This window comes from Montipora foliosa, chromosome 5 (assembly GCF_036669935.1).
Source record: "Montipora foliosa isolate CH-2021 chromosome 5, ASM3666993v2, whole genome shotgun sequence".
Taxonomy (NCBI): domain Eukaryota; kingdom Metazoa; phylum Cnidaria; class Anthozoa; order Scleractinia; family Acroporidae; genus Montipora; species Montipora foliosa.
In genome coordinates, this window is record NC_090873.1 from 32,106,546 (window position 1) to 32,121,918 (window position 15,373).

Consider the following 15,373-nt stretch of genomic DNA (forward strand, 5'->3'; position numbering starts at 1 on the left):
CTAGAGAATGTTTCAACGAAATTTCTAATTTAGTGGGCCATACTGTAGAATGCTGCCCACTAATTTAGCCAATCACAGGGCATGTAGTATCTGAGAGATATAATAGCAGAGATGTATCCAGAGTGTGTCATTGCGTCCTGGGACGCACTCCTTTTTCTTTTGGACGCATAGAATATGAAACAAAGGGTCCAACTGGACGCAGAAAAAAAATTGCATGTTAATGCAAATTTACGAACGCCAGGAAAAAACATGCTAACAGAGTATTTCAGAAGGAAATTGAACATTCCCATTTCTCACAACGGAGAAATGATTGAGTTCCTTAAATTTCAAGGTAAGCTGTTTTTTTTTCGGATTTCTGTAGTCAAATAATTTCATTTGGTCAACCATTATGCCCAGCTCCAGGAGTTCAGTTTTGAATTCGCACGTGTTGTGTGACATGATCTGAGCTGTTTTTTAGGCGAGACAATCGGTGACACTTTCGATCTGCCGCCAGTAATAATAAAACATTTCAGTCGAAGTTCAGTTTGTTGCATGCTTTCCAAGTGAATTTCAAGCATTAGTTCGCTTATCGTGAGTGAAACGACAGAGATTCCAACGGCAAAGTATGTTAAATTTTTGTTTTGTGCGACCCTGGCCTGTTGATATTAATTCCGGGCGTGCACGTGTCATCGTTTTGGTTCTTGTTTTGCTCGTAACTTGTCTTTTTTGCAAATGATGCAACTTTTCTTCGGAGTGTTAAAGTTAACGGGTTGAACATGAAACTTAAATGTATTCAGTCACTTGATTATTAACATTGGCCATGGCGAAGTCACAGCCGCAGGGGCCGACAATGAACTGTGTATCGAACGCTTACATTTGTTTACTCTTTTGTTCCTAAATTACACCTCAAGTGTTGTTAAAATTGAGATTCAGTTCTGTTTTTTTTGCTGTGGATATCTAGATCATTTATTAACTGGGACCAACAGTTCCTACAGCATACGGATTCCTCGAGACGTTTTCAGATGTGATCGATGGAGCTCTGCGTTTGCAGGCTAGTGGAGCTTTAACAGCCCATACATTTTGACTGATGAATCAACAGGCACAACAGTTTCAAAGAAATTGATCATTTTACCGTATTTACCCGTGTATAATACACGCCCGTGTATAATACGCACCCCAATTTTGGACTGCATTTTGAAAAAAAAAAAGTTAGAGCAAACAGCAAAACTAGTGTGAAAAAAATCCATTTCCTGGATTAGAAAATTTGCTCCGCTACATACAACAGTAAAGTAAATAAGCCTATGTAAAGTGTTTAAAAACTGAAACCTTAAACTCGTAGTCACAATCAAACAGCACTTCTCTCGCACAAGATTCGTCACCGACAAGTTCATTGTGTTGTCCGTCCACAAGATCGTCTTGTGTGTTATCAAGGTTTTTTTACTACTCCATATTTGACAAAATACGACTCAATCATCTCTTCAGGCAGAACTGAGGTCAATCCGCCAAGAATTACTGCTAAATTGGTGTTTTCTCTGTAAACGGCTGCTTTCATGCTTCCAGTAACATGAGCTTCGAAAGCATAAACAAGCAGGCTTCTTCGTCTCCCCAGTCCCAACACGTGGAGCACGCCAAACTCTTCATTCCTTTGGCATCCATTCGGCCTTTCTCTTGGGCGTCACTGATAACCCTGTGCTTGTTTTCAACTTTAGGCACCGTTTTCCTCTTGAAAATCACCATTGGTCTTAATTTTGATCCATCACCAGCACGCACCAACAAAACAGTTGCGTGATATTAATTTTCTTCTCTGCGGTGTAATGTTGATCATTCGGTTCCGCGGCATATTGAAGATCAGTGGCGTTTTGTCCATATTTCCAGTAACATGTAGTAGGTAGTTGTGTTCTTTGCAAAATTTTATAATATAACAGTGTGAAATCGGATGATCTTCAGCGGAGTTTCGTGGCCATTTTGATGTTTCAGTTTATCGCTCAAAAGTGAAGGCTATGTTGTTCAGTTGTTCATTTAAACAAAGGTTAATTTATTAGTGGATCTGGGTCAAGCCTTTTACTTTTTAATCAAAAGCCAATGAGTCTTCGGTTTTATGCTAAGGAGGGACGCGTGTCTAAAACAATGGATTCTGTGTATAATACGCATCTCAATTTTCGGAGCTGTGCGAAAAAAAGTGCGTATTATACACGGGTAAATACGGTAAGTACATATTCGTTGGGAGGGATAAAACGGTATTTTTGTGCAATCAGAAATCTGAAAGGATACCGCAGCAGCAATTAAGAAGCAATAGATCGCATATTAATTCTTGAATATTAATTAGCTGGACGCCCAAATTTTTCAAAAAGGGGTTCCAGAGGACCCCCAAATTTGAAAACCTGGATACATCTCTCTAATAGAAATTGTTATATAGCTTCCCTGAATATACTCTTCAGTGAGCTATAAGAGACTAATGGGAGCAAGGCCCTTAAACTACAGTAGGTTCATGTAACACCACTTCATTGTCCTTCCACACTACTAGAATATAAAATGGAGCAATACTCAATATCACAGTACAATTGTAATATGCTGCACAAACTACAATTATTGTACCGAAAGGGATGTTTATAATTTAACCTAGGTGAATGGAATGATTAGAGAAGAAAATCAGTTTCAACATGTAACATCCTCTTTTGGTAAAAATAATAATGATAATGATAATGATAATAATAATAATAATAATAATAATAATAAATAATAATAATAATAATAATAATAGGTGGAAGACCAAGCAAGACAAATACAGAGAACTAAGGGCGGGTATTAACATCAATACCCCGATTACAAAGTCAACCAAGTAAATGTAGTTTTCGATTTCCTAGCAGAATACCACCAAAGACTGAAGAATGATCTCAATGAGCATTTAACAGGAAAGAACAAAGAAGAGACGCAATATCTAATGATGAAAGCCAGAAGTGGATCATATCACAAAATGTTGAAATACCGTATTTACCTGTGTATAAGTCAACCTTTTACGGCCTCAAAAGAAGCTCCAAAAATCGCCCTTGACTTACACATGGGTCAAAGATTTTGAGCCAAGTTCCAGCTAAGTAATTTATTCAAGATTAACATAATAGTGTTGTCTTGGGCATAACGAACGCAGTGGACAAAAGCCGACGTACATTGTAAAAGACTTCAAAATGAATGACAAAAGACTTCAAAACGAATGTAAGCAATTCCAGTTGAAATAAAAGGGATTTGTCCAACTCTAAATGTTGAAGAAACTTACAGGCACAAATATGAAATAGACACTGGAAATTTTCGTTTTCCAAAGGCGTAAAGCTCTAAAAAGGCATTTCTGTTTCTTCAAATAAAACACGACCGTTCAACGGCTTAGTAACCTGGCGTGTTTGCGTGTTTGCGTGCAAGCATCGTCAGTCGTGTTAGCGTGAAAATGCTGGTTGGTAATGATTGTTTTTTTAATTCTTTATACAAACCTGGCAGATTTAAATGCTTTTGCAAACTTCGTATTGTTTTGTTTATGAGTTTTGTTTTGTTTTGTTTGTCATTTGAGAAATTGTGTGGTTCCAGAAAATATCCATACTCCTCCCACGGAGGGTTACGGAAATTCCGAGGGGTAGAGGGGTCTGAAAGAGGCAAATTTCCGAAGGGGAGGGGGGTACATAAAGAGCTTTTTTTTCCAGAGGTTTTGAAATGCGATCGCATAAACACTTACGTACTTTTCCAATTGATTCTTCAAGGTAACCAAGAAAACTGGAAAATTCAATTCGTTGAAATAAACATAAGATTCCTTCTCATATATTTTCCACTATTATTCCGCCGCCAGACGACACAGATAGCACTGAGAAACTCTCCTGAGCAGCATGTTCGACGTGAAGTAAAAAAAAAAAAAGGCTGACTTTTAAAGATCTTTAAAGCTTGTTTTTAGCTTAAATGCATCTGTTGCTTTTTCAGATGGCATTATTTGTGCAGTCAGTTGATTGAGATCATTTGATTATACTCATGTTATTCCTGTTCAGTACAAAATTTCTGCGAATTTCAAACCTTCGATAACCAGGTTATGAAATAGTTTCATCATTATCCGTGTAGTTATGAGTTTGTAAATGTTAGCAAAGTCGATAATTTCAGTGCCATAATTTTGTCCTGCCGTATTTGAAGCCGTCGACGACGATGAGAGACGACGAAGGTTTCATTTGGTTGTTTAGTTACCGGATTGAACTTGAAAAGTATGTTTCACACATGAAATGTGAGACTAGTTGAAAAATCCTAGGGAATAAAAAATGTACTGTCATTTACAAACTACAGAGACAAAGCATATAACTTTACTGAAGTGTTCTTGGTGAATGACAAAAATTTAAGCGACCTTTGATAAACAGCTGTTGAAAAAAACATGTTGCGTGACGGCTTATGATTCCCGCTGATAAGCGAAGTCAGTTCACAGCAACACACACGAAAAATAATGCAAACAGTATGGTTCACAAATTATACTACTGTGGATAAAAATTACACCCGCAACATAAAAAAATATCACGGACATTAGCACTGAGGTATTTTCCCGAGTTTTGCTGTGACAGCAAAAATAACTCTGCAATAAATAGTTTCCTTTGTGTGCAACACAATTTGATATGTTGTTTTTACTACGCATAAATTTAAACTTCGACTGGGTTACAAAACGTATACAATAGACTTAAAATAGCGCCAACTTTCAGTTCTTTTTTTTGATTTTTAAATGAATTTACTTCTTTTAATTGAACAGAGAAAAGGTCAGCTAGTTGCCAGGACATTAAAGGGTTAAATAAGCTCAGTTGTTAGTTTCAACATTTCGAAGCATCTGTGAATACGTCTAGAATTTCCACGGTCGTTTTTGAGAGAATGAAATTTTTATTACAGCTCTTATTACAGTCTCCTTTTTTCCAAGGGGTATGGGGGACCAAGTGGAAAAATCATGGAAATTCCAGGGGGTGGGTGGAGTAACGTGAAGCCCTCTGGAACGGAAAATCCAGTGGGGTGGGGGGTCAAACTGGAAAAAACCCTCCGTGGGGGGGGTATGGATATTTTCTGGAACCACACATTGTAAGTCAAGGACCAATTAAACCTTGCACATTTTCGCATCGTTCGTAAGTTATTTTCAAAGATTGACTCCTGCTTCTGTGATGCTGCATTGTGCTTATCCTCTAAAGCCCTTTATCCTTGAACAACGAAACTGGTGAGTTTGAGGTTTACATGTTTGATTTTCAGTGAACTTTTTGGAAACTCAAGGACAAAATGCCCGCATACAGCTGCTGAACAAAAAAACTATTAAGCGCTTGAGGCCCTGATTTTTTTGTGTATCCACATTTCCAGAAATCGAAGAATACAAGATTAGTGTCCCATGAACATTTGACAAAGAAATTAAGAAATTGCGTTTTTTTTCCCATCAAAAATGGGGGGTCAACTTATACATGGGATCGACTTATACACGGGTAAATACAGTAGTTAAGAAGTTTTATACCTATAAGAGAGAGAAGGAACTGAGCAGAACGTTGAAAGGAATAATCTAACCGAACATTCATATTTGCAAATTATATAGCATAGCCTCGCACTATAGCTAGTCTCGTTATGCTATTGATCATGTAAAACCGCGATATCAAAAAGTGTCAATAATAATATGAATATTAGTAATCATATTTACTTTATTTAAGTCTCAAGGATATTTAGCCGAGCACGAGTGCTGTACTAATTGGGGAGACTACAAATCAACTGAAATCAGAAGAAACCAAATTAAATGTTGTTTTTGGAGGAGAGGAGAAAACAATTAAGAGTTCCCCAGGAAAACTCTCTTGGATCAGAATGGAGACCCGACCCAGGAATCAGTCCCAAGCCACAAAAGTGGAAGGCGAGTGCACTTACCAATGCGCCAGCCCTACTCCAGTGCCAACAGATGTTGATTTTTTAACCTTTAATTAAATGGGAAAGCCTAATAAGATTGGAAAACAGAAAATATCACAGTACCAGAGGGGATGTTCATAGATTCCTTGGCCAACTTAAGCAGAAACGGTAGCAGTTTGGAGATTCCGTCTTGAAGTGCAGAAGTTTCCTCCGCCATCCAGGCACATAAGACCCGCACTGAGGCTGAAACCAGCTGGCTTCGTTGGAGATCAGCTTCTCCTTGATTGTCGGCAACACTTTGGAGGAAGTGGATGATGGAGGCCATTGCCTCAGTGGCCAGTGAATAAACTTTTGGGAGTTTACCACTTAAAGTCTTCGGCAAAGGACTTTCAATTGAGGAGTTGAACGCTTCACTGTTTACAACAACAAAATTAATTGCTTCCTCTAGGATTCTGTAACAACTGACCAAAACAGCTTTTCTTGGAACGATATTGTTTAAAGTGCTCCCATCCAATATCATCCTTATCTCAATACAAGCGATAGTTGTGCTTAAAATCAACAGATCCGGCGATCCATGTTGAATACGCCCAATAATTAAGTTCATCCCCACAAGTTCAATCAGCAGAGAAACCAAAACGATGGCCGGATCTCTTTCGTGGGAAGAAACTTTTGAGCGCAATACTTCTGCCACGCCAATGCATATGTTATCCACCCATTGTAATCTTTCAGTCTCCACGAACGAGGATTTCTCCACACTGGCCAAAAAAAGAACGACATCATTGCAAAATTCGAATTTTGACTTGTCTTCTGCTTCTTTAAAACGCTTGCTCAAAGTCTCTAAGAGGTCAAGGAGTATCTCTCTATCTTCTTCCCACAAGCGAGCACTATGTGTTCCATTGTTCACCATGCAAACAACAATATCAAACGCTTTCTTCGAATGCGCACATTTCATATCCCTTGCCATTTGACAAATGGTTGAAAATGTCTCTTTGTCGGAAAGATAGCGGCATCCTATAGACGAAGAAGCCAGAGAAATAAGTATTTGGTAGCAATCAGCCGTGGTAGAATCGCTTTCGATTTTCTCCTTGTTCGCTACGGCCTTCAAGATCAATGGAATCTTCGAAATCATGTCCGGATGGAGGAGAAATTCTTCATCTGTCGCAAAACAAGCGAGAATAGCAAAAGCTAACGAACGGTAAACGTCATGGGGACATCCCGTGGGTAGTCTTCTCGAACGCAGCAACCGGTTGATGAAATTGAAACCAATCGCTTCGAAAAGTCTTCGGCGACCAAAACTCTCCACAGAGTTTGAGTTGACAATTTTTGTAACCAGAAGCAGCGCTGCGAATCGTTCGCTGTCATTTCTAGCCGAATTGATGGCTAAAATACACTTCTGAAGCGACAAATTTGAGTCACTTTCAATAACGCTATGGCTTGCTTTCCTCTCCATGATATCGCAACGAAGGAATGAACAGATCAGCTGAAATTCTAGCGTCCTCAGCTGGTTGCATTAGCCAATCACATGGTGCACTGGGTGAGACCGGCAACCGGAAGTGAAATATTTGCTTTGCTACTCATTCTCAATTTTCGAATTCCCCATAATACACTTTGTTTGCCCCCCAAATTTTGCATAAACCATTGTTTTCAAATGCTCTTGGGAATATGCAGTGTCCCCAAGAGCATTTGAAAACAATAGTTTATGCAAAATTTGGGGGGCAAACAAAGTGTATTATGGGGAATTCGAAAATAGAGAATTGCTATTAGGGAAATAGTCAAAACAATTGTACACGGACAGGACCCACCATACATCGAAAAAGACGGTGGTATCTTTTTGAACCCCATCCCTCCCACTTTAAAAGATGATCTCTTGGTTGTATAACCCCTTCCCTATCAAGAGTAAGCACTGACGAGAAGATTCAAACCTCGCTATGCTGACTTCCTATCAAGGCAAGCCTCATGCAGACAGACTATTAATGCCTCATTTCCAGTATTCAGGTCAATAATTTTTCATGAGGTTCATCAGGTAGGTAGTATCTTGTATACCACCCCTCCCCTTAAAAACAAGGTGGGTCCTCGTCGAGTAAACTTGTTTTGACCACTTCTCGAAGTATTTTCTCCATTAGAGATGATTAGTATAAAAATCTGGGAGACACCACTGTGTTGGCACTCGAAATGTTCTCTTCCGGCTGCCGTCTGCGTATTGATTACAGGGTGCGGTTGTTCAAGTCATCGCGGAGCTTAAGCACGAGCGTTTCTGAGACGCGAACGGCAACCAGAAGAGGACACTTCGTGAGCCAGGACAATTGTGTCTCCCATATTTTTATACTAATCATCTCTAATGGAGAAAAGATAATTAGCACTGTAAATTTGGTTGTGTGAAGATAAGTTAAATGGGGAAACAGCTCACTTCCGGTTACCGTCCCCGTCTCAGAAACGCGCGTGCTTAAGCCCCCTAATAGAGAGCGTAAGGAGGCTCGAAATAGTTTCTCCTTTTTTTCAAACAAATAAACTTATTCTGTCCTTAGATACAGTTAGGGTAATCATATCAAGACAAAATGTGGCCAGGGTATTAAGTACTCATCATAGATTTTTCACATTACATTTTCCTACTAAATGACGTTACCATGGCAACGATATAAGGTTTTTTTTTCGACAGCAATAAAAGCTAGGTGCCACACGCTAACACCAACCCGGTGTGGCCAACACATCACGCATGCGCACAACCATTTCACCCGGTCAATTAGCAGCCATGGACAGCTGTTTCGGCCTTTTGGGCCTCATCAGCATGCCGTAGCTAACATACCAGGTGGGTGTGTTTAGCACCAAATGCCAAACATGTGGTAGGCTGGGTTGGGAACAGCAAAACTGTTCTCCCGCGGCAAGCGTGTGGGAAGGTGGATCACATTAAGAGATCAGTGTGTCACGTAAATTAAAAACAGCAATAAAAGTAAGGTGCCACACGCTAACACCAACCCGGTGTGGCCAACACATCACGCATGCGCACAACCATTTCACCCGGTCAATTAGCAGCCATGGACAGCTGTTTCGGCCTTTTGGGCCTCATCAGCATGGCGTAGCTAACATTTGACCGGGTGAAATGGTTGTGCGCATGCGTGATGTGTTGGCCACACCGGGTTGGTGTTAGCGTGTGTCACCTTGCTTTTATTGCTCGTTTTTTTCGAGCCTTAAAATCAAGATATATTGTCTTTTTTTCAAAAACGGGACGGTGAAATCTTCCCATTCGGCGTTACCAGATAATGTTAGAAATAATGGAAAATATACTGCAAAGGTTGGTCAAGACAACGTGAACATAGGCGTTGTTACAATATTTCGGCTGGCCAACACCAGCCTTCTTGAGGTTTATTGAATGGATAAATGCTTGTTACAAGATCTTTATATTTACCGGAAATGACATAAAAAGGCTACGTGATGTGTAAAATTAATAAAAACGGAAATGCATAAAAAAGAGGAAAGAGAATAATACATGATAACAAGATAAAAGCAACAAAAGAAAATTAAAAGGTAGCTAAACTAAATTACATTCCATCTCTTCTGTTAAGGCCTGCAGGCTCCAGTGTTTTTTCTCTGTGTATGAGGAATGCCTCACGAGCTTTCTGATGGAGTCACGGCTAGTGTGCAGTCGTTCGAGCGGTATGAGGATCATGTGATCCTCCGCATGACCACTGGTCAGGAAGTGTCGTGAAACCGCAGTGGGGGTATAACTACAAAAGGGGTTTATAATAGGTCGCCTATGTTCATTAAAGCGGTCTTTAAGACGACGTTTGGTCTCTCCGATGTACTGAAGATTACATTTAGTGCACTGAATCATATAAATTACATTAGGGGTTTCACAAGTAATATGTGATTTGATTTTAAAGGTTTGTCCAGTACTATAAAAAGTATATTGATTACGGCCATGCTCAATAAAAGGACAGGCGGTGCAACTAGTTTTATTGCTCCGAAACGAGCCGGATGGAGACCCAGATTGGTCGGTGTTAGTAGGTTCCGGCAATTTAGCTCTAATTAGAATATCACTAATGGTACGTCCAACCATTGAATATGCGTGTCCTGTGTGGAATCCTCACCAGCAATATCTATCTGATAAACTCGAAAAAATTCAGAGGAATGTCTCAAGATGGATTTTAGGGAGTTCCATTGAGTACAATGAACGTTTAGAATACCTGGGATGGCCAAGTCTTCACTCTCGTCGTGACTTTCTTAGCATAGTCCAATTATTTAAGTTTATTAATGGTTTTTCTAAAGTCAATTTACATGATTACTTACAGTTTTCGAAAGGTCGTACCAGGTCTACTCATGGTTACAAAATTTGGACACCATATGCTCGAACTAACATCTATAAATTCTCCTTTTGGCTTAGGTATATTAATAAGTGGAATGATCTGCCAGAAAATTTAGTTCATTGTACTTCTGTCAGTAAATTTAAGAAAGGTCTTAAAAGTTATTTATACAACGTGACTCAGTAATCTTTTTATCCATTCATTTTTCTTTACTCTTTGTAAATATTCTACATTTTCTCCATGTTTATAGTTAAAATATTTTTAATGACCGTATAATGTATTTATATTTTATAGTTTCTTAATATTTCTATATTTAATGTTTATTAATATATTTGTTTTATTCTAATCTGTTTTGGGGGTTGCCGTATATGAGGATTCAGTTCTTCCCTGGCAGCACCCTTTTTGCGATGTTCTTTGCAAATAAAGTTGTTATAAATAAATAAATAAATAATGTTTTTGCAACACCGGTAGGCTACTAAAGGGAGATTAGTAAAAACATTTTTACAGCGACCAGATGAATAAAGCACGTTAGAGTGTTTGTGAATTATACGGGATATGTTAGGTAAAGCGGGGTTATAGGTAATGACGAAAGGAACAGTATCTGTCTGTTGTTTAGGTTTGGGTTTAAGAGCGTCGTTCCGGGGAATGTCAGAAGCACGTCGTATCTGGGTTTTTATTGCTCCAGTGATTTGGTTAGACGTTGTTCACAAACTGATGTTTATTAAAATCCTTTAAAACTCTATAAACACCGTGAGAACTAAAATAAAAGATACAAATAAATTACAAAATAAGATTGCGAAAATAACAGGATATAAAAATGTCTTACACGCTTCGAAAGTTACAAAAGTAAAAGCAAAAAACTTAAGATCAATCTACAAATAACGGTAAAACGATGTCGTATACAACTTGACTTTAACTGAAGCCTTAAATCTTTATTTTACAATTATAAGCGACGAAATTGAACTTAAGCGAGTAAAGCTACAAACCGCTTACATAAACAAACTAAAATAGCGTCAAAGATAATTACCTTGGTGCTGCCTTGATCACCAGAACAATGATAAACTTGGAAAAACTTGTTAACTTGTGGTGAATTAACATATCTTGCGTCAACTGATCTTGTAAACGATAAAATTAACCTTTTATAACGGTAGTTGGGTGTCGCGGCGCTTACGCGTGAGTTTTTGCGACACCATAGAACTTACTCGAAAGATCTAGAGACTACGGTAGCGTACACGAGAAACTAATACGCATTAAAAAGCCTTACATAACTGAATACACGTTAAAGAAACTTCCAACAACTAGGAATAGTACTCTTAAGGATGCAAAGTCTAGAAACTGAGCGTTAAACAGCTTAAATGAGAAACCTGTTGAAAACTTGCGCAATGTTGCGCGTGCAAAATTTGTTGCTGAAGCGCGCGCCGCTTTAAGTGTCGTACATCACGCGCGCGCAATTTAACAGCTGTCGCTACAGTTTTAAGGAAATTAAGTTCGTAACCTCGATTGACGAGGTAGTCCATAAGTTCCTTACAGCGTTGTTTGTAAGTGTCATTGTCGGAGCATATGCGTCGAAGGCGAAGTGCAAGGCTATATCAGAGTTAATTAACTCTGATGGAATGGAACGTTTACTCTGGTTTAGTGTGGGTGGGGTGGCATGAGGAGATAAGTAAATATTGATGTTTGTCAGTGGGTTTAGTGTAAAGGTCGGTTTCTATGAGACCATCCTTGAGTGAGACCATCACATCAAGGAATGGAATATTTGTGAGGGAATGCGAACAAGTGAATTTAATGGTGGGATGAAGGTTATTGAGATAATCGACAAATACTTTCAGTTTATCTGAACCTTCAGTCCAAATAACGAAAATATCGTCCAGAAATCTGAGCCATGTATGAGGTAGATACAGTGCGTTAGTGAGCGCGTCATGTTCGAATTTGGCAAGAAAAAGGTTGGCAAATGAAGTGGAAGGAGCCATTTTGGTGCCCATAGAAATAATCTCTAAAATATTTAAAATTTAACAAAATCTGTAAGTCAGTTTTTCAGAAAAATAAGTTTTTTTTGAAATGTGTCTCTAATTTTTTTTTTCACCTACGGATGTTTTTTGAATTTGAAAGGCAAACGGTTTAAATTAATCTAAGCTAACTTGCAAAAAATGAAAAAGGCCACCGTCCGGAAGCAGAGATATAAACGCGTGAAGTTGCAAAATCAGCAAAAATGAAGGGGTTAGAAGATTAGCATTTACGCATGCGTCACCGGCTCATTCGAGTACGCGCGCGAGTGGCGCTACAGGCCAACACAAACGGATTTAAGTGACCATTAAACCGTTTGTGAAGAATTTTCGTAGTTTTCGTGTATAGGAGATGTCTATTAATATTCCTTATATATAGGAATCAGGAGAAAAATGAGCGAAATTAGTGGTATTTGTTTATTTGACCCGTTTGAATCATAAGCTGACGCGAGCAGCGTATGAATTGCGAGTGTGGCTTACGCGCGCGCGCTCGGATGAAAACCCTAAGACGTTTTTGTCAACACGGACGGCGACCGGAAGAGATTTTGCAAAGAAATTGACGTCACATGTCACAGACGTCAAGTCACAAACCTCAAGTTTGGCGTCAGTGGTGAAAAACAAAAACTGCTTTTTTGCTTGATTTTTGTTGTTTTCCTGCTAATCCTGGACAATCCACTTTCTAATTCCTATTATTTATGAAAGAAACTCTTCTTTGTCAGTTCTACCGGCTGATGAACGACAGCAGTGCAGACGCCGAGACTCAGTCTTGCCAAAAAACCTAGAGTAAGTCTTTTTTGAAAAATATTTGTTTTTCTTGATATATCCTTTTGTATGTGCTTGTGTTTTTTTCTCTGTGGTCTTAAATTTTAATGCGCTGGTAATCTAAGACACCGTTCCCAGAAAGACCATGTAAATATCGATAAATAAGTAAGTAGCTTTATTTCAACTCGGGTTGATGAGGCTGATTAGGCCCCTAGCAAATACATGCTAATAAGCCGAGAAAAGTGAAATAAATAAATAAAAATTATGTATGTATATATACATACATACATGATCAATTAATAACGAACATTATAACTATATCAATAAATAAACAATCCTAACTCTTAAAATTATTACACTGAATCATAGAAATCTGTACATTACAGATGTAGTTGAATTTTCGTTGAAAGTAATTTATCCGGTAAAGAATTCCACACTTTGGCACCAATAAAAGTTGTAGATTTTAGGCTAAAGTTTGAAGTTTTCTTACGTGGGACAACTAGCTTGTTGGTACCTCGCAAGCACTTCACATTATTACGTACGACGAACAAGTCACTTATATATCCCGGTAACATACCGTTAACAGCTTTAAAAATTAATATGGCAATGTAAAATGACCGTCAAATTTAATTTCTTTTTTTGCAACACTTCATTTTTATCTGTCATTTGCTTTCCTTTACAGAAATGTACCAAATCGATGGGACAAAATTAGCTAACACTGGCAGATATGAACTTTGCTTTTCATTCAGAATCATTTCAGTATTATCGATCGTAACTAGATGGAGAATTTCAAGCTGTGTTCTCTCCAATAAAACAATAAGTTCATCCTCTGAAATCAATCTTTGATTGTAGCTTTGAAAAAGCATATCTCTTGTCTTTCTTGAAGAAGTCATGATTCAGTATTAAGAAAGAAGACAAAGAATCAAAACTGCTGTACACTATGCCGTAAAATCACTGACGCGGCATGTTAACGCCCCGTTAACGCAAACAAGTCAAGTCAGAGACGCCGGTCTCCACCCAGTTTCACCTCGGCTACTTGGCGTCCGTGTTTGCACCCACCCACCGTGTTGACAAAAACGTCTCGTGCTCTAATGGCTCACGAATAAGCTCACGAAAGAAGATTCACAATGCGCATGACAGTAAATTCGCTCTCACTGCACTCGTCGCTCCATCACAACCAACCTCGTTCCCAGGGTCTCTTGAAAGCCGAGTAGACCCTGGGAACGAGGTTGTGTAACTATCGTAAACATGGCCGACGTGCCTTTTGCAGCAAAAGACGGTAATGACAAAGAAGAAGTTGAAATGCAGATTACAAAGAATTAGTGTTATGTTACTCAAATGGCCAGTTTACTTGGCCATTTACATTTCTGCTCTTTAAAAAAGTGTGCAACTTCGACAGGTGGGTGCAAAACTGTAAAATGGTCTGTTCAGAAATATTATGCACTGTTTGTTTGACATTTTATGATCGCTTCCATTACAGTACATTGCACCATTGTTACCTTGGTTCCAAACGACCTATTTATGACAAAAAATTGAAGTATGTGTATTATTATTATTATTATTATTATTATTATTATCCCTCCAATAATAATAAATTAATGTAATCCTACTTAAAGGTTGTGGTGTTAATATTGATTGTTTTGGTCCCCACAGTTCTTAAGAAATTCTTTTTGTTGCTAAGGGCCTCTTCTTCCATCATGTCACATTGTACAATTTACAGGCATTGTGTTCTTGGAAAATAATCCTCAGATCCAAATTTATTTAAATATTGGAGTTAGTTACGGTTACATGTACAGGTACTAAGCACTCTACATTGTTTTTTTTTTTGTTTTTACCAGGTTCCAACATAGGAACACATGTTTACCATGAAAAAACTTCTGGCACAGGTACTTGTTTCTTTTTATCCTAACTTTTGATTATTATTATTACATGTACCTTGGCTGAACTGAGAACGTTTAGAGTTAAAGTGTTTTCCAAGTACAGTCGAACCTCGATTATCCGGACTCATTGCGACTGGACAAAATAGTCCGAACAATCGAGGGTCTGGATAATCGAGAATATGAATATTAATGAGGAACAAAAACTGATTACATTAAGAAAGTGACATTTAATCGTGAAACAAAACATTTGCAAATCGTTTGGAAAACAATATGGTCTACATCTTCACTGTCCGTTCGGGAAACGTCATGATCTTTTCCTTACTCTTGCGGATATCAGAGATCTGCCATTTACTAACGCTATATTCAGCTGATAAATTGGTTCCTTTTTCTTCTTTCTCTAATCGCAAAATTATAGCCTGTTTATCTTTTATTGAAAGAACGGATCGCTTACACCGCAAGGACAGGATGATCGTGAATAAACATTCGTGACGTAGTGTAGGTTGTTTGCCGAACGAGCTAATAGAGCATAAAATTTCACTTAGCAACAAAGCAACTCTAAGCCAATCAGAACTCATTCAAA

The 15,373-nt window shown here is 38.4% G+C and overlaps 2 protein-coding genes across 6 annotated transcripts in view; one reads left to right on the plus strand and one right to left on the minus strand.

Moving 5' to 3' along the window:
* The window catches only part of LOC138003967 (neurochondrin-like), a 104,742-nt gene extending 97,412 nt beyond the window's left edge, over nt 1-7,330 (minus strand). For all 5 annotated transcript variants that reach the window (XM_068850303.1, XM_068850304.1, XM_068850306.1 and 2 more), the window contains exon 1: nt 5,974-7,330. In XM_068850303.1, the coding sequence (XP_068706404.1) occupies nt 5,974-7,300 (1,327 nt within the window). In that variant the 5' untranslated portion in view covers nt 7,301-7,330. The remainder of the gene's footprint in view (nt 1-5,973) is intronic.
* A 6,804-nt stretch (nt 7,331-14,134) lies between these two features.
* The window catches only part of LOC138003968 (WD repeat-containing and planar cell polarity effector protein fritz homolog), a 41,449-nt gene continuing 40,210 nt past the window's right edge, over nt 14,135-15,373 (plus strand). Inside the window, exons 1-2 of the mRNA XM_068850308.1 lie at nt 14,135-14,312; nt 14,752-14,799. Of these exons, the coding sequence (XP_068706409.1) occupies nt 14,252-14,312; nt 14,752-14,799 (109 nt within the window). The 5' untranslated portion in view covers nt 14,135-14,251. The remainder of the gene's footprint in view (nt 14,313-14,751; nt 14,800-15,373) is intronic.